Source organism: Nycticebus coucang, chromosome 1, assembly GCF_027406575.1.
Source record: "Nycticebus coucang isolate mNycCou1 chromosome 1, mNycCou1.pri, whole genome shotgun sequence".
NCBI classification, from domain to species: Eukaryota; Metazoa; Chordata; class Mammalia; order Primates; family Lorisidae; genus Nycticebus; species Nycticebus coucang.
In genome coordinates this window covers 49143721-49170547 of record NC_069780.1, presented here as the reverse complement: position 1 = coordinate 49170547, position 26827 = coordinate 49143721, and the positions used below count along the sequence as shown (strand labels likewise).

General features: G+C 37.9%; 1 protein-coding gene across 2 annotated transcripts in view; it reads right to left on the bottom strand.

Moving 5' to 3' along the window:
- The window catches only part of SPATA5 (spermatogenesis associated 5), a 351563-nt gene that overhangs the window by 269472 nt on the left and 55264 nt on the right, over positions 1-26827 (bottom strand). For both annotated transcript variants that reach the window (XM_053575876.1, XM_053575969.1), the window contains exon 10: positions 19514-19668. In XM_053575876.1, coding sequence (XP_053431851.1) covers positions 19514-19668 — 155 coding nt within the window. The remainder of the gene's footprint in view (positions 1-19513; positions 19669-26827) is intronic.

Sequence of the window (26827 nt, the reverse complement as noted above, 5' to 3'; positions counted from 1 at the left end):
CACCCTGATACCAAAACCAGGAAAAGATCCAACTAAAAAACAGAACTTCAAACCAATTTCACTAATGAATATACATGCAAAATTTCTCCACAAAATCCTAGCCAATAAATTATAGTTTCTTATCAAAAAAATCATATATCATGATCAAGGAAGTTTCATTCCAGGGATTCAAAGGCTGGTTTAACATACAAAAGTCCATAAACGTAATCCACCATATCAACAGAAGCAAAAACAAAGACTATATAGATCCTCTCAAAAGATGCAGAAAAAGCATTTGATAAAATCCAGCATCCTTTTCTAATTAGAACATTGAAGAGTGTAGGAATAGATGGCATATTTCTTAAACTGATCAAAACCATCTATGATAAACCCACAGCGAATATTTTACTGAATGGAGTAAAACAGAAAGTTTTTCCACTTAGAACTGGAATCAAAGAAGGTTGACCTCTATCACCACTACTATTCAACATAGTGCTGGAAATTCTAGCCAATACAATCAGGCAAGGGAAGGAAATAAAGGGCATCCAAAAGGGAGAGAGGAGGTCAAACTCTCCCACTTTGCTGATAATACGATCTTATACTTAGAAAACACCAAAGATTCAACCACAAGACTCCCAGAAGTCATCAAAAAATACAGTAATGTGGCTCGGTGCCCATAGCTTAGTGAGTAGGGTGCCAGCCACATATACTGAGGCTAGCCTGGGCCTCCTAAACAATAATGACAACTGAAACCAAAAATAGCCGGGCGTTATGGTGGGCGCCTGTAGTCCCAGCTACCCAGAAGGCTGAGGCAAGAGAATTGCTTAAGCCCAAGAGTTTGAGGTTGCTGTAATCTGTGATGCCACAGCACTCTACCAAGGGTGACATAGTGACACACTGTCTCAAAAAAAAAACAAAAAACAGTAATGTCTCACACTATAAAATCAACATCTACAAATCAGTAGCCTTTGTATACGCCAATAATAGCCAAGATGAGAAGCTAATTAAGGACACAATTTCCTTCACAGTAGCTTCAAAGAAAACGAAATACCTAGGAATATACCTCACAAAAGAGGTGAAGGACCTCTATAAAGAAAATTACAAAACCCTAAGAAAAGAAATAGGAGAAGATATTAACAAATGGAAGAATATACCATGCTCATGGCTGGGAAGAATCAACATTGTTAAAAAGTCTATACTTCCCAGAGCAATCTACAGATTCAATGCCATCCCTATTAAAATACCAACATTGTATTTTCAAGACTTGGAAAAAATAATTCTTCGTTTTATATGGAACCAGAAAAAACTCTGTATAGCTAAGGCAGTTCTTAGTAATAAAAACAAAGCTAGGGGCATCAGCCTACCAGACTTTAGGCTGTACTACAATATCCAGTTCTCCCAGCACCATTTATTGAATAGTGATACTTTCCCCCAGTATATGTTCTTGTTTGGTTTATCAAAGATTGTAAAAAACTGAATCATGGACCCGCATCTTTCTCCACTCACAAAAACTGATTCAAGATGGATAAAAGACCTAAATTTAAGGCACGAAACAAGAAAAATCCTCAAAGAAGGCATAGGAAAAACACTTGAAGATATTGGACTGAGGAAAGACTTTAGGAAGAAGACTTCGATGGCAATTGCAACAACAAAAATAAACAAATGGGACTTAATTAGACTTAAAAGCTTCTGTACAGCTAAGGAGATAACAACCAAAGCAAATAGACAACCTACACAATGGGAAAGGATATCTGCATATTTTGAATTTGACAAAAGTTTGATAACTAGGATCTACAGAGAACTCAAAGTAATCAATATGAAAAAAGCCAACAATCCCTTATATCAATGGGCAAGAGAGATGAACAGAACCTTCTCTAAAGAAGACAGATGAATGGCTAACAAACATATGAAAAAATGCTCACCGTCCCTAATTATTAGAGAAATGCAAATCAAAACCATCCTGAGATACCATCTAACCCCAGCAAGAACGGCCCACATCACAAAATCCCAAAACTGCAGATGCTGGCGTGCATGTGGAGAGAAGGGAACACTTTTACTCTGCTGGTAGGACTGCAAATGAATACAACCTTTTTGAAAGAAAGTATGGAGAACCCTCAAAGAACTCAAACTAGAGCCTCCATTTGATCCTGCAATCCCCTTACTGGGCACCTATCCAGAAGAAAAAAAAATTATTTTACCATAAGGACACTTGTACTAGACTGTTTATTGCAGCTCAATTTATAATCGCCAAAACGTGGAAACAGCCTAAATGCCCACCAACCCAGGAATGGTTGAATAAGCTGTGGTACATGTATACCATGGAATACTATTCAGCCATTAAAAAAGATGGAGACTTTACATCTTTCGTATCAACCTGGATGGAAGTGGAAGACATTATTCTTAGTAAAGCATCACAAGAATGGAAAAGCAAGAATCCTTTGTACTCAATTCTGATATGAGGACAATTGATGACCTAGTACATGGTAGAGAAAGGGAATGCAGAAATAGGGAAGGAGGGGGTGTGTGTCACAGTGTGTGACACACCTTTTGGGGGCGGGATACAATTATAAGAGGGACTTTACCTAACAAATGCAATCAATGTAACCTGGTTCAAAAAACTAAATAAAAAATAATTAAGAATAAATAATAAGGTTCCTTATTCATTAGATTTAATGGGACTACTTCACAAAAGATATGCTTTATATATAAATCTTTAAAAAAAAAAAGAGTAGCAATGGAAGGCAGGCCTCAAGCACTTTCAAGCCTGTTTGTGTCATGATTGTTCATTAACACACTGGCCAAAGGAAGTTATACGGCCAGGCACAGATTCAATTGCTGGAAAAACTGACTGTCTCTTTCATAGTAAGAGTACAAAGTCATAACACAAAAGAGCAAATACGTACAGATGGGAAGAATTTGTAGTTCTTTATTATAATCCCTCACATTGCAAAATATTATCTGTTCTCCATGGTTCATGGCTAACTATATTGCCATAAGAACTCTCTTTTATCACTTCATAATACATATTAGCATACTTAAAGAATAAAAAGTCAAACAGCATTTAAACGAGCACTTTCAAAACTTATTTGGCCACAAAACACATTTTTCAAGGAGCAGTGACCTATAAAAATGAAAAATCCATACCATTCCACATAGCCTACTCTATTAATTTACTATCTGTTTGGTTTCCTCTGTTTTATGTTTTGTTTTGCGCTAACAAAAATTCTAAAACACCAGTCAATGATCAAGAAAACTGGATACTGGAGTTAGGCACCAAGATGGCAGCCGAGTAACAGCTTCCTTGCATCTGGGCACCGTGAGTCTGGGGAGACAGGACTCCAGGCAACTCTGGCTGGTGGGATCTGCCTATCATCACCACTGAGAGGATACAGGGAGTCAGCGAGAGACTTCTGGACCCCAAAAGGAGGACTAAAACAGTGGAAAACCACCAAGTGGTCGCGTGTGTTCAATCCGTCTAAACCCGCCGCAACTGTAAGTTCAGTAGCAGCGAGACTGCAAACCAGAAAGGCCTTACCTGTGAACTGTTTTGGTGTCTTTGGACTTGGCACTCAGCTGAACTGCCTTGGGGAGAGCCTGAGCGGCAGGGCGGCCGTTGTCTAGGGCCCAAGTCTGAGCCGCTGAGCCAGACAGAGCTAATAGTGTTTGGCTCTGGGTCACAGGCAGCCATTGTGAGCGATCTGCCCCGGCAAGCTCCGCCCTTAGGGTCGCAGAGCCAGAATTGGGTTGGAGCTGGTAACCCAGCGACCAAGTAGCCTAAGGGCGGGGTCTGAGCCACCTTGCAGCCCTAACCCTCGGGGGCAGAGGGAGACCAGTTTTGGCACACAGGGTAAGTGGATAGCCACTTTAGCAGTGATTCCAGCAACAAGCACTTCCCTGGGAAAGCTTCTGCTCAGCCAGTGAACAAGTTCAAAGTGCCTTTTAAGTGGGCTGAAGAGAGATTTAGGGTGTCTACCTGCTGGGGTTTGAGAAACTAGCAGCCTCCAGTCGTATCAGAACTGTGATTAACATCTCATACCCCAGAAGACCACGTGTTGCCCAGACAATACTCAATAACATATACATACTACTTTGTTTCTGGTTGTGTTTTTTTTTTTGGTTTGGTTGTTTTTTTTGTTTATTTTGATATTGTTCATGTTGTTTTGTTTTTTAAGTTCAACCTTTTCCATACAGATCCTTTTTCTTTCTCAATTTCTCTAGTTTAATTATAATTTCCCATTGCTGCCTATTTCAATAATTAGAACTTCATTTTTGTTAGTGTTCCTACCGCTATTATTTAGTATTCCACCCAATTTTATCCTGTAAAGTTTTCTGTTTGCTTGTTTTGGTTTGATTTATAGCATTTTTGTCTTTCCTCTCTACTTGGTGGAGGTGGGGTACTGTGTCTGATCAGGTTAGCAAAGAGCTGCTGACCTCAAGGGAACCACCCAACTGGGCACCCCCAGAAGGTGTTTTTTTTTTTAAGGTTGTATCAAAGTACCCTACTGTACACCTATATTGCTCTGTGTCCCTCTTTCTGTGCCTCTCTTCTTTTTGTCTTTTTTTACCCACCCCCTTTCTATATTTTTCTTTTTTTTCCCTTATCACCCGGTCCTCCTTTCTTTCATCACTTTTTTGCTCTTCATCCTTCTCACCCTTCTGGTCCTGTAACCCTTAGTCCACAGGCATGAGAACTTAAAGAGCAAGAGGAAGTGAAAGGAAAATTAGGGCAAGGAAACAGATAAAAGAAATCACTCATGAGGAAGAATCAGCAGAAAACTCCAGGCAACATGAAGAACCAGTCCAGAACAACCCCGCCAAGGGACCATGAGGTAGCTACTGCAGACGATTCCACCTATAAAGAAATGTTAGGAATGACAGAAACGGAATTTATGTTGAAAACAATGAAAGAAATGATGGAAACAATGAAGGAAACTGCTAATATAGTGGAAAATAACCAAAAGGAAATTCAAAAACAGAATCAAATAAGAGATGAACGATATGAAGAATATAAAAAGGATATAGCAGAGCTGAAGGAACTGAAACAGTCAATCAGGGAACTTAAAGATGCAATGGAAAGTATCAGCAACAGGTTAGACCATGCAGAAGAAAGAATTTCAGAGGTAGAAGACAAGGTTTTTGAGATAACTCAGATAGTAAAAGAGGCAAAAAAGAAGAGAGAGAAAGCAGAACGTTCACTGTCAGAATTATGGGACTTTATGAAGCGTTCCAACATACGAGTTATAGGAATTCCAGAAGGGGAAGAAGAATGCCCCAGAGGAATGGAAGCCATACTAGAGAATATTATAAAAGAAAATTTCCCAAATATCACCAAAGATTCTGACACACTGCTTTCAGAGGGCTATCAGACCCCAGGTCACCTCAACTCTAACCAAGCTTCTCCAAGACACATTGTGATGAACCTGTCCAAAGTCAAGACAAAAGAAAAGATTCTGCAAGCTGCCAGGAGTAAGCGCCAGTTGACCTACAGGGGCAAATCCATCAGAGTGACCGCAGACTTCTCTAATGAAACTTTCCAAGCAAAAAGACAATGGTCATCTACCTTTAATCTACTTAAACAGAACAATTTCCAGCCCAGAATTCTGTACCCTGCTAAGCTAAGCTTCAAAATTGACGGAGAAATCAAATCATTTACGGATATACAAACATTGAGGTAATTCGCCACAACAAGACCAGCTCTACAGGAAATACTTCAACCTGTTCTGCACACTGACCACCACAATGGATCAGCAGCAAAGTAAGAACTCAGAAATTAAAGGACAGAACCTAACCTCCACACTGATGCAAAAGATAAAACTAAGCAATGGACTCTCACAAAATAAGACGAATAGAATACTACCACACTTATCAGTTATCTCAATAAATGTTAATGGCTTGAATTCCCCACTGAAGAGACACAGATTGGTTGACTGGATTAAAAAATACAAGCCATCCATTTGCTGTCTGCAAGAAACACACCTGGCTTCAAAAGACAAATTAAGGCTCCAAGTCAAGGGTTTGAAGACAATTTTTCAGGCAAATGGAATTCAGAAGAAAAGAGGAGTTGCAATCCTATTTTCAGATACATGTGGATTTAAAGCAACTAAAGTCAAAAAAGACAAAGATGGTCACCTTATATTGGTCAAGGGAAAACTACAACAAGAAGACATTTCAATTCTAAATATTTATGCACCCAATTTAAATGCTCCCAGATTCTTGAAACAGACCTTACTCAGTCTGAGCAATATGATAACTGATAATACCATAATAACAGGGGACCTTAACACTCCTCTTACAGAGCTGGACAGATCCTCTAAACAGAAATTAAACAAGGATATAAGAGATTTAAATGAGACCCTAGAACAACTGTGCTTGATAGACGCATATGGAACACTCCACCTCAAAGATAAAGAATATACATTCTTCTCATCACCTCATGGAACATTCTCCAAAACTGAGCATATCCTGGGACACAAAACAAATATCAACAGAATCAAAAGAATTGAAATTTTACCTTGTATCTTCTCAGACCATAAGGCACTAAAGGTGCAACTCAACTCTAACAAAAATGCTCGACCCCACCCAAAGGCATGGAAATTAAACAATCTTCTGTTGAATAACAGATGGGTGCAGGAAGAAATAAAACAGGAAATCATTAACTTCCTTGAGCATAACAACAATGAAGACACAAGCTACCAAAACCTCTGGGATACTGCAAAAGCAGTTTTGAGAGGAAAATTCATCGCTTTAGATGCCTACATTCGAAAAACAGAAAGAGAGCACATCAACGATCTCACAAGAGATCTTATGGAATTGGAAAAAGAAGAACAATCTAAGCCTAAACTCAGTAGAAGAAAAGAAATATCCAAAATCAAATCAGAGATCAATGAAATTGAAAGAAAAGAATCATTCAGAAAATTAATGAAACAAGGAGTTGGTTTTTTGAAAAAACAAATAAAATAGAAAAACGATTGGTCAGACTAACAAGGAATAGAAAAGTAAAATCTCTAGTAACCTCAATCAGAAATGATAAAGGGGAAATAACAACTGATCCCACAGAGATACAAGAGATCATCTCTGAATACTACCAGAAACTCTATGCCCAGAAATTTGACAATGTGAAAGAAATGGATCAATATTTGGAATCACACCCTCTCCCTAGACTCAGCCAGGAAGAAATAGAGCTCCTGAACAGACCAATTTCAAGCACTGAGATCAAAGAAACAATAAAAAATCTTCCAACCAAAAAATGCCCTGGTCCACATGGCTTCACTCCAGAATTCTATCAAACCTTCAAGGAAGAGCTTATTCATGTACTGCAGAAATTATTCCAAAAAATTGAGGAAGAAGGAATCTTCCCCAACACATTCTATGAAGCAAACATCACCCTGATACCAAAACCAGGAAAAGACCCAAACAAAAAGGAGAATTTCAGACCAATCTCACTCATGAATATAGACGCAAAAATTCTCAACAAAATCCTAGCCAATAGATTACAGCTTATCATCAAAAAAGTCATTCATCATGATCAAGTAGGCTTCATCCCAGGGATGCAAGGCTGCTTTAACATACGCAAGTCTATAAACGTTATCCACCATATTAACAGAGGCAAAAATAAAGATCACACGATCCTCTCAATAGATGCAGAAAAAGCATTTGATAAAATCCAGCATCCTTTTCTAATTAGAACACTGAAGAGTTTAGGATAGCTGGCACATTTCTAAAACTGATTGAAGCTATCTATGACAAACCCACAGCCAATATTTTACTGAATGGAGTAAAACTCAAAGCTTTTCCTCTTAGAACTGGAACCAGACAAGGTTGTCCTCTGTCACATTTACTGTTCAACGTAGTGCTGGAAGTTCTAGCCAATACAATTAGGCAAGACAAGGAAATAAAGGGAATCCAAATGGGAGCAGAGGAGGTCAAACTCTCCCTCTTTGCTGACGACATGATCTTATACTTAGAGAACCCCAAAGACTCAACCACAAGACTCCTAGAAGTCATCAAAAAATACAGTAATGTTTCAGGATATAAAATCAATGTCCACAAGTCAGTAGCCTTTGTGTACACCAATAACAGTCAAGATGAGAAGCTAATTAAGGACACAACTCCCTTCACTATAGTTTCAAAGAATTTGAAATAACTAGGAATATACCTAACGAAGGAGGTGAAGGACCTCTATAAAGAAAACTATGAAATCCTCAGAAAGGAAATAGCAGAGGATATTAACAAATGGAAGAACATACCATGCTCATGGATGGGAAGAATCAACATTGTTAAAATGTCTATACTTCCCAAAGCAATCTACCTATTCAATGCCATTCCTATCAAAATACCAACATCGTACTTTCAAGATTTGGAAAAAATGATTCTGCGTTTTGTATGGAACCGGAAAAAAACCCGTATAGCTAAGGCAGTTCTCTGTAACAAAAATAAAGCTGGGGACATCAGCATACCAGATTTTAGTCTGTACTACAAAGCCATAGTGCTCAAGACAGCATGGTACTGGCACAAAAACAGAGACATAGACACTTGGAATCGAATTGAAAACCAAGAAATGAAACTAACATTTTACAACCACCTAATCTTTGATAAACCAAACAAGAACATACCTTGGGGGAAAGACTCCCTATTCAATAAATGGTGTTGGGAGAACTGGATGTCTACATGTAAAAGACTGAAACTGGACCCACACCTTTCCCCACTCACAAAAATTGATTCAAGATGGATAAAGGACTTAAATTTAAGGCATGAAACAATAAAAATCCTCAAAGAAAGCATAGGAAAAACACTGGAAGATATCGGCCTGGGGAAAGACTTCATGAAGAAGACTGCCTTGGCAATTGCAACAACAAAAATAAACAAATGGGACTTCATTAAACTGAAAAGCTTCTGTACAGCTAAGGAGACAATAACCAAAGCAAAGAGACAACCTACACAATGGGAAAGGATATTTGCATATTTTCAATCAGATAAAAGCTTGATAACTAGGATCTATAGAGAACTCAAATTAATCCACATGAAAAAAGCCAACAATCCCATATATCAATGGGCAAGAGACATGAATAGAACTTTCTCTAAAGACGACAGACGAATGGCTAACAAACACATGAAAAAATGTTCATCATCTCTATATATTAGAGAAATGCAAATCAAAACAATCCTGAGATATCATCTAACCTCAGTGAGAATGGCCCACATCACAAAATCTCAAAACTGCAGATGCTGGCGTGGATGTGGAGAGAAGGGAACACTTTTACACTGCTGGTGGGACTGCGAACTAGTACAACCTTTTTGGAAGGAAGTATGGAGAAACCTCCAAGCACTCAAGCTAGACCTCCCATTTGATCCTGCAATCCCATTACTGGGCATCTACCCAGAAGGAAAAAAATCCTTTTATCATAAGGACACTTGTACTAGACTGTTTATTGCAGCTCAATTTACAATCGCCAAAATGTGGAAACAGCCTAAATGCCCACCGACCCACGAATGGATTAACAAGCTGTGGTATATGTATACCATGGAATACTATTCAGCCATTAAAAAAAATGGAGACTTTACATCCTTCATATTAACCTGGATGGAAGTGGAAGACATTATTCTTAGTAAAGCATCACAAGAATGGAGAAGCATGAATCCTATGTACTCAATTTTGATTTGAGGACAATTAATTGCAATTATGGTTATGGGGGGGGAAGCAGAAAGAGGGAAGGAGGGAGGGGGTGGGGCCTTGGTGTGTGTCACACTTTATGGGGGCAAGACATGATTGCAAGAGGGACTTTAGCTAACAATTGCAATCAGTGTAACCTGGCTTATTGTACCCTCAATGAATCCCCAACAATAAAAAAAAAAAAAAGAAAACTGGATACTGAAATGCCTATATAAAATTAGGCAAAGGATACAAACTATGCCTGACTCTATAAGAAGGCTCTAAATTTTTAAATAATTGTAATATTAGAGCTTTTCCAAGAAATTATGCACCCATGAAAATACCTTTACAAAAGCTAAGAAAGTCAGATAAGAGATTTGAGCATCAATTTAATAAGCATCATCTTATTTAAAACAAAAATAAGAAAACTTACACTGAAGGCATTAGAAAGGAAAGTTTCACATTACCTACTTCATCTCACACCGAAGCCCTAGCAGTGCAGTGTCGAGAAACATATTCTCCACTAGGCAAGAGAATGAGGTAAGAGTCCAACCTGGCCACAATTCCAGTACTAGGTCCACCCCAGCCTGAAGTCAGGAACCATAGCCCCAGTCTGGGTCCCCACAGACTCAGGCTCTAGGCTTGTCCCAGCCCCATGCTTGTATCCAACAGACCCAGAGTCCAAACCAGCCCGTATGGCCTCAATGTAGACTCAAGCTCTAGGCTCAAACTTACGGTCCCAACCTCCAGACATACCTCAGCACCAGGGCAACACCCCCCAGCCCCAAGCTCCAAGCCAGCCTCTATGGTTACAGGCCACCTTTCTTAACTCCAGGTTCCAGGCCAGCCCTCCACCCAGAAGGAAATCAGATTCCAGAACCAACCACATGAACACAGGCTCCACATCCACCCCTGTGGACTCCAGCTCTAGTCCCATCCCAACACTAAACCTGCCCCCTGTGAACCCAGATACAAGGCCACCCAAGAACTCCATAGCAAACCAGCCTACAGAACCCACCAGAGATCCCACAAAGAACCAGTGAATGAGATGAATGAGATGAGATGAAACCATCCCCGCAGAAGTCAATGTGTAAAGACTAAAAGAGCTGTCTACTTTTTCAAAGGTACAGACAACAACACAATCCCACAGGAGAATGAGAAATTAGGGAATCAAGACACCACCAAAGGAACAAAATAAAGCACCAGTTAACTAACCCTCAAGAACTAAAGATCTACAAAATGCCTGACAAACAATTTAAAATAATCATTATAAGAAAGATCAGTGAACTATCAGAGAACTCAAATAAATACATGAAAACATTATGTAAATGAACAAAATGAGTTCAGGAAAGAGAGAAAAACCATAAAAAAGAACCAAACAAATTCTGGAGATGAATAACTATAAATTCAAGAGAAAGCTTCAACAGTAGATTCAATCAAGCATATGAAAGAATCAGCAAACTCAAACACAGAGCCTTTGAAATTATCCAATCACAGAAACAAAAGAAAAGAAGTATAAAAAGCCTAAGGGATTTATGGGACAGCATCAAGCAAACAAATATATCCATTATGAGAGACCCAGTAGAAACAAAGAAAGAGGCAAAAAGTTTAGGTAAAGGAATTTCCCAAATCTGGGCTGGGAAGTGAACATACAGATCCATGAAATCCAAAGAACTAAAAATAGACTAAAAGACAGTTTCACCAAAGCATATTAGAGTCAAATTCCCAATATAGTTAAGAATTTTGAAAACAGCAAGGAGAAAAGGAACTCATTCCATTCAAGGGAACCCTCATTAGACTATGAGTTGATTTCTCAGCAGAAACCTCATAGACAAGGAAAGAGTGACATGATATGTTGAAAATGCTAAAAGAAAAAAAAAAACTGCCACCAAGAATACACCAGGAAAGCTGGCCTTCAGAAATGAAGGAGAGGTTAAAAAATAAAAACTCTGCCAGACTAGCCTGTGGCTCAAAGGAGTAGGGTGCCAGCCCCATATACCAGAGGTGGTGGGTTCAAACCCAGCCCTGGCCAAAAACTGCAAAATAAAAAGTAGTAAACTAAAATGTTTTATCTAGGCTGGACATGGTGGCTTACGCCTATAATCTTTGCACTCTGAGAGGACAAGGAGGGTGGAATGCTTGAGCTCAAGAGTTCCAAACCAGTCTGAGCAAGAGCAAGACTCCTTCTCTACTAAAAATAGAAAAATTACTTGGGCATCATGGCCAGCACCTATAATCCTAGTTGCTTGGGAGGCTGAGGCAAGAGGATTGCTTGATCCCAGAAGTTTGAGGTTTCTGGAAGATATGATTCCACAGTGCTCTACCTAGGGTGTCAAAGTGAGACTCTGTCTCAAGTAAATAAAAACAATTTTATGTAACCTCCTAGTAATCTCTCTCTCACACACTCAAACCTTATAGCAATTACACAAAAGATAAAGGAAATAAAACATACCTCTATAAAATAACGCATCAAAAAAGAAATTGGGGGTGGGGGGTTGTGGAGGAAGATGGCACACCAGAGATATCTTACCATCCACTTGCAGCAAGATGGGAAAGAGGACTCCAGCCACCCCTGGCTGGGGGAACCTACCCAAGGACATCACTCCAGTGGCACAGTGAAGCAGTAGGGGACTCCAGGAGGCACGGAGGAGGTCTGGAGCTGAGAAAAACCAGCACAGAAGGCAAGTGCCTGGGTATGAGCAGGGGCCACCTAGCCAGCCCTCCCGCAGAGAACTAGAGACAGGAAAGGGCTGTCCTACAGTTTTTTGATTTTGGACTGAAGCTGAAGCCGCCTTGGCTTACACAAGGGGGTGGACTTGAATTGTGTCCAACAGCCAGGATTGCATAGCAGGTGGGGTGGATCACCTATTGGCTGGGCTACTAGCAGGGTGCTGCAATTGTGGGAAGACCATGCAGTGGGGTCCTAGCACACCTGCTGAGCTCGGGCAACCATCCTTGGGGTGAGCTGAGTGGCTTCTGCACCCCTGGAAAGGCTACTTTGTTGTCAGGGGGCACTGCTTGATATGCCTCCTAAGAAATCTGGCAAGAGCTTTAGGACACTAATCCCATGGGGACTGAATGCTGATGAAGTGACCAAAGTAAGTCAGGAAGATAGGACCAGTCTCCTCTGCAACTAGAGAGTGGCATCCAGACCCCATTTTATATAGCAAGACCAGAATGTGTGTTCTCCAACATCTAACACCACAGTGCCACCTAGTGTCTAGGCAATATATTACAACATATACATACATTTATACACATATGTATTATGTTACTTTAATTTTTTGCTCTTTTCTTCAATTTTTTCCTCAGGTTGTGGTGGTGGCTGTTTTTTGTTTTATGAGGTAGTTTGGGTATATTTTTATTTTTTCATTTTTATTTCCTTCAATAGCAAAGACTCCTCTATTTTTGTTATGGTTTTTTAGCCCTTTTTATTCTTTCTTATCTCTCCCCTGTTTTCTCTCTTTTGGTAAAGATTTTTCTACTTTTCTCATTTTTCCCACATAAATTTCTCATACAACAAGTGAGATACTCCTTTCTTTTTTCTGTATCTTATATAATTGTATTTTAATTGTCTTAAACGTATTTCTATTTTTTTTTTCTTTTATCTGAGCACTGGTAGGTTAGGCATTGGTCAGGCTCAAGGAAGCCAGGAGCTCAGGTCTAGGGTGTCCTTCTAGCTTAGGTCTTTGGAAAGACAGTATTGGTAGGTCCCCACTGTGACATACTGATTCTTTTTTTTTTTTCTCTCTCTCTATATTTGGTGGAGTTGGGGTTTTGCCCAGCCTGGGAAGGAGATCTGCCCAGCCCAGCCCACCGAAGTTCTAAAGTTGCAGGTGTGGTCAAGCACCCTGCCAAACACCATCATTTCTCCTGTAGGTCCCTTTCTCTCCTTCTCTTCAATTCTTTTCTCTCTTTACCTTTTTCTCTTCTTTCTCCCTTCTCACTCTTTACTCTTATTTTCGTTTTGGCCTTATACCAAAAGGCCACTTCAACACCTTAGCTCTAAGAAGACGTAATTTAAAACAAAAAAGTACAGGTAGGAAGTGAACAAGAAAACACACATGGGGAAGAACCAACAGAAAAACTCTGGCAACATGAAAAGCCAAAACAGGCTTGGTGCCTGTAGCTCAGTGGTTAGGAAGCTGGCCACATACACCGAAGCTGCCAGGTTTGAACCTGGCCTGAGCCTGCTAAACAACAATGACAACTGCAACCAAAAAATAGCTGGGAATTGTGGTGGGCACCTGTAGTCCCAGCTACTTGGGAGGCTGAGGCAAGAGAATCACTTAAGCCCAAGAGTTAGAGTTTGCTGTGAGCTGTGACACCACAGCACTCTACTGAGGGTGATATAATGAGACTGTCTCAAAAAAAGAAAAGAAAAAAAAAAAAAAACAGAGGAACCCCACTACCAAGTAGCTACCACAGAGAACTGCATAAATAGAATATCTATAAATAATTAATGGAAATGACAAAGGGAATTTAAGATATGGATGGCACAAACAATAAAGGCCATTGAGAAGGAAGTGGAGAACCAAAAAAATGGATAAAAGATATGAAGAATACAGAAAGGATATGGCAGAACTTGAGGAACTGAAAGAGTCAAGTAGGTAACGTAAAAATGTAGTGGAAAGTATCAATAACAGATTAGACCATGGAGAAGGAGGAATCTCAAAGCTGGAGGATAAAGCTCTTGAGTTAACCCAGGCAGTTAAAGAGACAGAAAAGAAGGGAAAGAAAGCCAAACATTTGCTCAGAGAATTATGGGACTTCACAACGCATTCAAACATAAACTATAGGTAGTCCTGAAGGGGAAGAAGAGCATCCTAAAGCAATGGAAGCCCTACTAGAGGATATCATAAATGAAAATTTCCCCAGTTTCACTAAAGATTCAGAAATACTCCTTTTAGAGGGATATTGAATCCTGGCTGCCTCAACACGAATAGAGTAACATCAAGACACATTGTAATAAACCATCCAAACTCAAGACAACAAAGAAAATTCTGCAAGCAGCCAAAAGTAAGGGTCAATTGACCTACAGGGCAGAGCTATCAGGAAGACAGCGGACTTCTCAATTAAAACTTTCCAAACCAGAAGAGAATGGTCATCTACTGTTAAACAAAATAATTTTCAGCCCAGAATTCTGTATCCTGCTAAACAAAGCTTCAAAATTGATGGAGAAATCAAATCATTCACTGATATGCAAACATCAGAAACTTGCCACAAGACCAGCTCTATAGGAAGTACTTAGACCTACTTTCCACACTGAATATCACAATAGACCCACCAGCAAGGTAAACACTCAGAAACTAAAGAACAAAACCTAGCTTACACAAAGGTGTAAAGCAGGGGTCCTCAAACCTTTTAAACAGGGGGCCAGTTCACTATCCCTCAGACGGTTGGAGGGCCGGACTGTAGTTTAAAAAAAAAAAACAAACAAAAAAACTATGAACAAATTCCTATGCACACTGCATATATCTTATTTTGAAGTAAAAAAACAAAACGGGAACAAATACAATCACACGGCCGCATGTGCCCTGCAGGCCGTAGTTTGAGGACCCCTAGTGTAAAGGATAAAACTAACCAATGGACTTTCACAAAACAATATGAACAGAACTCTGCCAACTTATCAATTTTCTCAATAAATGTAAATGGCTCAAATTATCCCACTGAGGAGGCACAAGCTGGCTGATTGGATGAAAAAAACACAAGTCACCCATATGCTATCTCCAGGAAACACACCTAACCTTAAAGGACAAAATAAGACTCAGGGTAAAGAGCTGGAAAACAATATTTCAGGCAAATAGAAACATGAAGAAAGGAGAGATTGCAATCTTATTTTCAGATACAAGTGAATTTAAAGCAATTCAAGTTAAGAAAGACAAACATGGACACTTCATACTGGTCAAAGAAACAAATACAACAAGAAGACATTTCAATTCTAAATATTTATGCACCCAACTTAAATGCGCCCAGATTTATGAAACAGATCTTAATGGGGCTGAGCAATATGATATCCTATTAACATCATAATAACTAGGGACTTTAACATCCCTCTGGCAGAACTGGACAGATCCTCTAAACAGAAACTAAACAAAGATACAAAGGACTTAAATGTGGCCTTAAAACAAATGAGCTTAATAGACATATTAAGACAGAACACACCATCCCAAAGCTAAGGAATATACCCTCTTTTCAGTTAGTGGAACACAGGCTGAATCAAACCTCAACAAAAATCTAAAGAACTGAAATTATACCTTGTATCATCTTAGACCACAAGGCAACAAAAATTTTTATCCCCACACAAAGATTCGGAAATTAAACTACCTTATGCTGAATGACTACTGGGTCAGGAGATAAAGAAGGCAATTATTAAATTCCTCAAACATGACAACAATAAAGCTACAAATTACCAAAACCTATGAGATACTGCAAAAGTAGACCTAAGAAGGAAATTTATGGCATTAGATGCCTACATCCAAAAAAAGAGAGAGAGCACATCAACAACCTAATGAATCATCTTAAGAAAATGGAAAAGGAAGAGCAGTCTAATCCCAAACCTAGCAGAAGAAAAGAAATAACCAAAATTAAATCAGAAATAAATGAAATTGAAAACAAAAAAATAGTTCAGAAAATTAATGAAACAAAAAAGTTTTGATATGGAGTCTCACTCTGACACACTGGGTAGAGTGCAGTGGCATCAACATAGCTCATAACAACCTCAAACTCTTGGGTTCAAGCAATCCTCCTGCCTTAGACTCCCAAGTAGCTGGGACTACCAATGCCTACCACAAATCCTGGCTTGGCTAATTTTTCTATTTTAGTAGAGACCAGGGTCTTACTCTTGCTGGTCTAGACCTCCTGAGCTCCAGTGATCCCAGGGTGCTAGGATTACAGGCATGGGCCACTGCACATGGCCAATGCATTTATTAAAATTACCCCAAAAGCATAATTAATAAGAACAAAAATAGAAAAATGGGAGTGCATCAAACTAAAAAGCCTGCAGAGCAGAGTAAAAAGATAACCTATAGAAAGGTCTGTGAACCAAACATTACATAAGAGGTTAATATCCAAAACATACAAAGAACTCTAACAGTTCAATAAGAAAAAAACAAAACACATGATTAACAAATGGCCAACAGGTATACGAAAAAATGTTCAACACCACTGATCACCAAGGTAATGCAAACCAAAACTATAATGAGGTATCACCTCCTAGCTATTATTAATAGAATAGCCATTACCGTAAGATGAAAGATAACTATTGGCAAGAATGTGGAGAAAAGAATGTTGTCAAAAACATTTACCAGGTATGTAAATATATACAATACATATATAATGTAGTATGTATATATGTATAAAATATATTTGTAGTATATTTTGAAATGCATGTATTATGTAAATATATATTTATAGATTTATATGTATTTATACATTTATATTACATATACCCTGTTTCCTCGAAAATAAGACAGTGTCTTATTTTAAGGTGTGCTCCCAAAGATGCGCTAGGTCTTATTTTCAGGGGAAGTCTTATCTTGCCTGTAAGTAGGTCTTATTTTCGGAGGATGTCTTATTTTCGGGAAAACGGGGTATGTATAAATCTATATTATATACACATATACAGGGTGGCCATAAAGGTCGTGTACAATTTAATTTAATTTAATTTTAATTTTAAATTACACACAAACTCTATGGCCACCCTGTCTATGTATAAAAACATGTTATAGGTAGTATATTTTGAAATCAGGTAGCATGATGCCTCCAGTTTCATTCTTTTTGCTAAAGCAAAAATATAACTACATACAAGAAAAAAGCTGAATATTTTCAAATATATAAGAAATGTGCAATATTGTACACTGTTGGTAGGAATGTAAATTGGTATAGCCATTATGGAGAACAGTATGGTAGTTCCTCAAAAAATTCAAAATAAACCAGCAATGTCATTACTAGGTACATATCCAAAGGAAATAAAATCAGTAACTTGAAGAGACATCTGCATGCCCGTGTCACTACAGTATTATTCACAATAACCAAAATATGGAATCAATCTAAGTATTCATTGACAGATGAGTTCCATTTGCACATTATGGAATATTATACACCCTTTAAAGAAAATATTGTCATCTATAATAACATGGATAAACCTTGGGAACATTATACTAAGTGAAGTAAGCAAGGCACAGAAACACAAAAAGTTGAACTTAAAGAAACAGAGTAGAATGGTGGTTGCCAGGGATTGCAGGGTGAGGAAATGAGGAGATGTTGGTTAAAGGATGCAAAATTCCAGTTATGTAGAATGAATAAGCCCAGGAGATCTAATATATAGCACAAGGACTATAGTTATTATATTGAACTATATGCTTAAATTTGCTAAGAGAGATCATTAATGTTCTCATCATATACAAAAAATCCTAACTATGGGAGGTGATGAATGTGTTAATTAATTTGATTACAGTAATCATTTCACACTGTATCCTATTTTAAAACATCACATTGTTCACCATAAAAATATACCATTTTTGTTAATTATACCTCAATAAAACCAGGGGGGGACCTCAGAAGCAACAGGACTACTTCAAAACAGAGAAAGAAACGGGACAATATTGTAAAGGTGGAGAGAAAGAACAGTCACAAACACCCATTCTTCCATCAAAGTTCTTCTAAGAGACAATATAATCTAAATTTTCCCCAATCTACACTAAGATATAGACATTCTCTTTATGCACAAGCCAATAGTAGCAGCTCATCCCCTGCCTCAATATAATGCAGGACAAACTGCCAACACTTTCTTTCAATGTTCATTTTCTAGAAATGTTAACATATTCAAGAAGAACTATAAGGCCATTTTTCCCTAAACATCAAGCTCATTGGTATTATGGGGTATATAACAAAAGATGCACACATAAAAGGTACTTCTGTTATCCTTGTGGTATTTTTGACTAAGAAATTTTTGCAAAGACTGCCATTGATGAATTATATGTAAAAGAACTCAAGGAAACATTAGGCATCATTAGTTTAGAACTAGATTTTTTTGTTTTGAAAAAATCTTCTAAAGCTAAACCTTTTGTAATTCATACAGAACCCAGCAATTTCACTCAAGGCTATTCCAGAGAAATAAAAACTTACATTCACACCATGCCTATACAGAAATGTTCATAGCAGCTTTATTAGTGATAGCCAAAAAATTAGAAATAGCACAAATTTCCTTTAACAGGTGAATAGTTAAAGAAACTGCGGTACATTCATACCATGAAATGGTATTCAGCAACAGAGAAGAACAAATTATTGACACATATGACTTGGATGAATCTCCAGGGAATCATAGTAAATGGAAATTGCTAATATCAAAAGGTTGCATACTGTAAGACTACATTAAAATTTTAGAAATGAGGGTGGAACGAGGTGGGTATTGTTATGAAAGACAACGTGAGGGATCTTTGTGGTGATAAACTGTTCAGTATTTTGACCATGGTGATGAATACACACATACAAACCTTTATATGAGATAAAATAGTTCAGAACTAAATACACACATTTACAAACGGGTGCAGGTAAAACAGGGGCAATCTGAAGAAGATCAGGTGGTTAACATGTAGAGAATATCTATTTTGTAAATATTTCATAAAATTCTGCAATAAATATCAATATGGATAGTCTGCTTGTTATGCTGATGTTTTGCAAGATGTTCTTGCCACTGGAGGAAATGTAAAGGGTACATAGGATCTCCCCTATATTACTTCTTACAACTGCATAGAATTTACAATTACCTCAATAAAATTAATTTAAAGCATTTTTTTTTTAAGTTTAGGTTAGGAAGTTAGTCTAAATTTCTTTTGGACTTTGAATTAATAGTGTGGCTAGTGTTGAGCATAAATGACTTACATTTGGGACATCAATTGCTACCTCCCTCATGGCACTGGGCCTGATGGCATTCATTCCCTGCAAGAAATCATTCAGAGTGATCTTCACCACGCCAGCAACTTTGCTATCTGGAAGGTTAGGCTGTTTCCTCAGGACTCTCCGCAAGGCACAGAGACCTGCAAAGAGGAAGTAACACAAGATTTATCTTTTATTCTATAAATACAGAGTGAACAGTCAATGATAAAAACACAAACACTTTGTACATTACAGCATTAACAATATTTTGTGCTTGTGTGAATATACAGAGTAAGGGGACAGGTAGGGGGAAAATGGTAGAATGCAGAGGACAAAAACAAAAATCCACATGCTTAGTTTTGGCAATGTTAGTATGACAAACTGATAGTAAATATGAGAACAAAAATATTTAACAAATATAAAATAGGACTTGAAAAACAATAGCCATTAAAAACATTAGGCCATAAAGGTTTATCAAAGTAACAGGGAGAACTTCTCAGAGAGTAAGATGTTAAAATAACAACATGCTTTTGCCATTGCCCTTTTGGTAAATATATTCAAACTAGAATCATAAGGTTTTTGAGGTATTGGAATAACATCTAAAAGGAAATATTCAGTCACCAGTTGGAAATGTGTCTTTGGAACACAAGAGAAAGGCAGACTTCAGAGTGACGTGCACACAAGGTCTGATATTACAGCAGAAGAGATGTGCAAGGGGAGGCTAGTGAGAGATCAGGGATGGAGGAAATAGGACAGAAGGCTCAATCTTAGTAAAGCCTATCATTTAGAGAGCATAGAAAGAAATCAGGCTTAAAAAAAGAATAGGAAGAGACAGAAGAGTACAATCAAAATAACATACTGAAGGAGCCAAAAAGATGGTCAAGAAGTCAAGAGATCCAAAAGATATATACCCAAAGATCACCATACATAGGGAAAATGAGAAATTCTAACTAAATATTCCTTTATTTACAAATGTTCATTACAAAATTTTTTACAAAGAGGTGGTCAACATGTAGAGAATACGTATTTTATAAATATTTCATAAAATTCTATAAAGAGTATTTTGTAAATACTGGCACTATTAGCTACAGTTTCCCATTTTCCCCAGGTAGAATGACTTTCCCCGACACCCTGAGATAACAACCTCTAGTCTAAGGGGTAGTAAAGCCTCTATGTCAGCAGTTCTCAACCTGTGGGTCGTGACCCCTTTGTAACAATGAAAATACATCCTGCGGGCGGCGCCTGTGGCTCAGTCGGTAAGGCGCCGGCCCCATATACCAAGGGTGGCAGGTTCAAACCCAACCCCGGCTAAACTGCAACCAAAAAAAAAAAAAGAAAGAAAGAAAGAAAATACATCCTGCATATCAGATATTTCCATTACGATTCATAACAGGAGCAAAATTACAGTTAGGAAGTAGCAACAAAAATAATTTTATGGTTGGGGGTCACCACAACATGAGGAACTGTATTAAAGGATTGAGGCATTAGGAAGGTTGAGAACCACTGCTCTGTGTGCTTTTTGCATTCTTCACAATGAGGGGCTACACTTCTGTTCCAATGCACAATGAAATTCCACTTTGAAGAATTTTAAGAGATCTTAGAAATCCAGTCTGAATACCTGAAGTTGCCCTGATACATCAGCTAGTTTTTTTAACCTCTCTCATCTAAAATGTTACATCTCAAATTTTTACTAAATTAAAATCATATCATTTCATTAATTTACTTGCTTTCACTTACTTGAGTTTTTATAGAGAAACAAAAGCACTGATATACGGAAGGTAGACAAACTCCCCAAAACAGAGGGCTGAGTATTTTTCACCAGTAGTAAAAAACAATGTACAAAGACACTCAAAAAATAGATCCCCTGCTATCTAAAATCTAGAAGTCACTTATTTTAGGCCTATGTTACAAATGCCCATTTTGATTTTCTGCCTTCCAAAATGTTGAAGGACAATTCTTTACATCTCTGCTCATCTTGAGAGTAGGAGCACCAACTGCCTCATTTTACAACGATCTTTTGAAGGATGTTTCTATACCAAAGATAGACATGCTTGCTGCCTATTGTCAAAGATATAAATTCTGTAAGTTCAAGGTTCTCCTCCCATAATTCAACCTGGCTTGGATTGAGGTGTCAGCTAGCCCTCTGTGTCACTCTGTGAACACTGAAGCTTAGAGAACTAGTAACAGCAAAGACCGTTACTCTAGTTTTTCTGTTGCTGTTAATATTATGCCCTTTTTTTTGACTCTTTTGCAAGCGCTCATGGAATTTGTTAGTTTGCAAGTAGCGTAAAATCTCAGACCCTTCAGTTGGGTTCTTGACATAAAAATAAACATTTATGTTTGCTATGGTTTGAACCTTTTTTGTCCTCTCCAAAACTCAGGTTGAAATGTAATTCCTAATGCAAGAATGTTGGGAAGTGGGGCCTAATGCTTAGGTCATAAAGGTGGCTTCCTGAGGAATGGATGAATGCTTGCGGGAATGGACTCACTCTCTTTTGTCATATGAGAGAGAGTACAGTATTTCTCCCCTCCAGAGGCCAGAACATTCAAAGTACTACCTTAGATGCAAAGAGACTGAGCTCTAACCTGCCACCATCTTGACTCTGCACTTCCCACTCTCCAGATCTGTGAGAAATAAATTTCTGGTTTTTATAAATTATCTAGTCTGTGGTATTTTGTTATGGCACACAAAACAGATGTTAAATTACGTTGTTTTATTGCTAAATAAACTCATTAATTAATGGTGCAGTAGCATTTAAAAAAAAAAAAACTTCAATGATACAGATGGTCACAACTTAAAATGGTTCAATATACAATGGTTTGATTTAGGATTTTTCAACTTTACAACGTTGCAAGAGGGACATGCATTCAGTAGAAATTGTACTTCTCTTGTGATGCTGGGCAGCGGCACCAAACCTCAGCTCCCAGTGAGCCACGCCGTGACATCATAGCTCACAGCAACGTCCAGCTCTTGGGCTTAAGTGATTCTCTTGCCTCAGCCTCCCAAGTAGCTGGGACTACAGGTGTCTGCCATGATGCCTGGCTATTTTTTTGTTGCAGTTTGACTGGGGCCAGGTTCGAACCCACCACCCTAGGTATATGAGACCAGCGCCCCACTCACTGAGCCTCAGGCCCCGCCCCCCACATTTTCAACTTACGATAGATTTATCTGGATATAACCCCATCTTAAGTTCAGGATCATCTATAGTGCTGTGCTGTGCTGTATTAAACAACACCTCAGTGGCATGAAAGAATTGAAGCTGTTTCTAAAATATCTAACGTGTAAGTAATCAAAAGACCAGAATAATTCTTCTCCATGTCTCATATGACTATTTGGCAATACGTATCAATATTTCTAATTTGAACCAAATACTCTACTCTTACCAGTACTGACACAGAAAAACAAAAATAAGGAAAGTAGTCTATAATTTTCCTTCCACGTTCTCTATTTCATGCATGCATTAAATTTAACAAATGAGACCAATTACTTTCTGTTGAGGAAGGAATTTGGAAAAGGTAGGTAATGTATAGTTGTAAAAAGCATATATAATATTATAACATAAATAAATATTTATAAAACAACAATCCCACTATGATTTCTAACACAACCACAGGATTCAGAGCTGGGGATAATCTCCACACCTATGAGGATAGCAAGAAAAAGCAAGAGAATAAAGATGCATGAATTGTTCAAAAGTTAAGAAAAAGTATAAAGACTAATTCTGTGATGAACACAGTACAACTTGACATAGCCAAATATTAAGTAAACAAGCATTTACCAATGATGTAACCATTTCTAAAAATCTCAGAATTTTTTAAATTTCTTTATGTAGATCACAAATCATGCACAGTAAATAAGTTTTAAAGCTTTGCTTTATCATTCATCTTAGTCCCTAGACACGTATAAAAATTCTATTGACCAATTCTAAAATAAACATACAATTAAAACATAAAAATGGGCCATCGGTGAACATATTCAATCATAAATTAAGGTTAAGGCAAGAAGATCACTTGAGCTGAAAAGTTTGAGGTTGCTGTTAGCTATGATGCCATGGCACTCTACCCAGGGCACAGAGTAAGACACTGTCTCAAAAAAATAAAATAAAATACAATAATAAAAGTTTTAAGTAAAGGCATTCTGGCCAAGTAAAGATAGTAGATTAAATACAAGCACTTACTTTTGCTTTCTATAATAAATCATACCCCTAACTATGACTTTGTACTCAGTCCCATATCTCCTTTAAATGAGCATCAAACTTGGGAATCATCTTAGGAACCTGCGACATTGTAGATAAATGGATAATTATTATATAAAATAACAAAAATAATATCTTGGGGGTAAAATGAAACAAAGTGTTCCCAAAGTATTTGTACTGTTCTTATACTAGTCTCTAATAAGCCAAGCAGACATATTGTAGTATGTAATCACTAAAAGTTGAGTTAAAATATGTAACTAAAAAGATAACGGGGCGGGGGAGAATGAAATAATAAAACTACTTTCCTATTCCAAAAGAAGGTAAGAAAAGACAGAAAAAGAACATAAGACAAATGAAATAAAAAGAAGACTAAACCTAAGTATAGGAACACCTCTGTAGTTGGCCACTTCCTCAAGTTGACCTAATTTTTATGGACCAAACATGCACCACATGTATGTATCAGTACAGTAGGCCTAGTTCCTTATGTTGACCACCTCTGTATGTTGACCAGTCTGTTACAGTCCCTTAAGTGGTCAACTTACAGAGGTTCTACTGTATTTTAAGGTAGTACTCTAAATATAAATGTATTAAGTACTTGAATTAAAAGAATGACAAGGCTCAGTGCCTATAGCTAAGGCGCCAGCCACATACACCAGAGCTGGTGGGTTCGAATCCAGCCCGGGCCTGCCGAACAACAATAACAACTACAACCAAAAAAAAAAAAAAAAAAATAGCCAGGCATTGTGGCGGGCACTTGTAGTCCCACTACTTGGGAGACTGAGGCAAGAGAATCGCTTAAGCCCAAGAGTTTGAAGTTGCTGTGAACTGTGACCCCACGGCATTCTACCCAGGGCGACAGCTTGAAGCTCTGTCTAAAAATAAATAAATAAAACAAAATAATGACAATATCAGATGGATTAAAAAAATACCCAGGCCAGGTGTGGTGGTTCATGCCTATAATCCTAGCATTATAAGAGGCTAAAGCAGGAAGATCCCCGAGCTTAGGAGTTCAAGACCAACCTGAACAAAAGTGAAACCCTATCTCCACTAAAAACACAAAAATCAGTCCGGAGTTATGGCAGATACCTGTAGTCCCAGCTACTTTGGAAGCTGAGGCAAGAGGATCACTTGAACCCTGGAGTTTGAGGTTGCCCTGAGCTATAATGATGCCTTTGCACTCTACCCATGGTGACAGAGTGGGACTCTCTCTCAAAAAACAAAACAAAGATTTATGCTGCTTATAAGAAATGTATCTGAAACACATATAAGAATATAGAAAGAATGAAAGTAAAAGAATAGAAAAAGGAATACTGTGCAAACAGAAGAAGAATATCAACTAGCAATAGGCTTCAAGCAAGAGGTATTACCAGACATTCAGGATAATAAAAGGATCAATCTACCAAAATCTCATAAATTCTGAATTGTCAGCTCAGTGCTCATAGCTCAGTGGTTAGGATGCTGGTCACATACAGCTGGGCCTGCTAAACAACAATGACAACTATAATAAAACATACACATACAACCTGGCCCGGGCCTGTTAAATAACAATGACAACTATAATAAAAAAATAGCTGGGCGTTGTGGCAGGCACCTGTAGTCCTAGCTACTAGGGAGGCTGAGGCAAGAGAATCTCTTAAGCCCAAAAGTTTGAGGTTGCTATGAGCTGTAGATGCCATGGCACTCTACTGAGGGTGACACAGTGACACTCTGTCTCAAAAAAAAAGAAAATTCTAAATTGTCATAATAAATCCCTAATTACAAAATCCCAAAATAGAAAAAATAAAATTAAAGAGAACTAAAATGAGATAAATCTATAATCTTAACTTGTGAATTTTGACATGTTTCCCTTAGCAGCCAAAAAAAAAGAGAGAAAAAATATCAGAAGACATGAAAAGCAAAATTAACTCACTCATTTTAATCAAAAGATATTTAAAAATATCCAAAATAGTAAAATAGCTATGCTTTCAAGTGTACCTGGAATATGTACCGGGAATATGTACCCAAACCGATGGCACTGATGCTGGGACACAAAGCACCTCTCCGTATGATTTGAGGATTGAAATCATAAAGCGTAATTCTTTGACCACAGGAGAATGAATAACAAAATCAGTAACAAAAAGGTACCAAAAAGTACATAAATATTTGTAAACTAGTCAATTCATTTCTAAATAACTCACGGTTCAAAAAAAAGAACCAATGAAAACAGTAAATTTCATTAAATAATAATAAAAATCTGTAGGTTATTGTCAAAGCTCTACTGAAAGGGATACTTACAGGCATAAGATACATATTAGAAAAAAAGACCAAAGTCAATGAAGTACTCATCTTAAGAAATTAGAAAAAGAGGAAAATTTTAAGAGGGAAATAATGAAGACAATGAAAACTAAAGAAATAGAAAACAAATGCACATTTTAAAAAAATTAATAAAGCCAAAGGCCTGTTCTCTGAAAATGTGAGAAAAGACATACTGATATTAGAAATAAAAAGCCAGACACCATTACAAAAGATAAGGGGATACTTGAACTAACTTATGCCAAATAATTTGAAAATTCTGATGAACAAATTTCTAAAAGGAAAACCTTATCAAAACTAATACACAGGGCGGCGCCTGTGGCTCAGTCGGTAAGGCGCCGGCCCCATATGCCGAGGGTGGTGGGTTCAAGCCCGGCCCCAGCCAAACTGCAACCAAAAAATAGCCGGGCGTTGTGGCGGGCGCCTGTAGTCCCAGCTACTCGGGAGGCTGAGTGAGGCAAGAGAATCACTTAAGCCCAGGAGTTGGAGGTTGCTGTGAGCTGTGTGAGGCCACGGCACTCTACCGAGGGCCATAAAGTGAGACTCTGTCTCTACAAAAAAATAAATAAATAAAATAAATAAAAAAAAACTAATACACAAACAAAAGAAGCATAGAATCTATTTCAATAGATATGAAAGAAATTCAATCGCTAAGTAAAACCTCTCCCACAGAGACAGTCCAAGCACAGACAACTTCACTGGTAAACACCACCAAATACTCAAAGTTTAAGCTTAAAAAAACTTCTCTAGAGAAAACAAGAAGCCAGAATAACTCCCAACTTGATTCATGAGGCTAGCATAATCCTATTCCCCAAATCTAAAAAGAATGTTA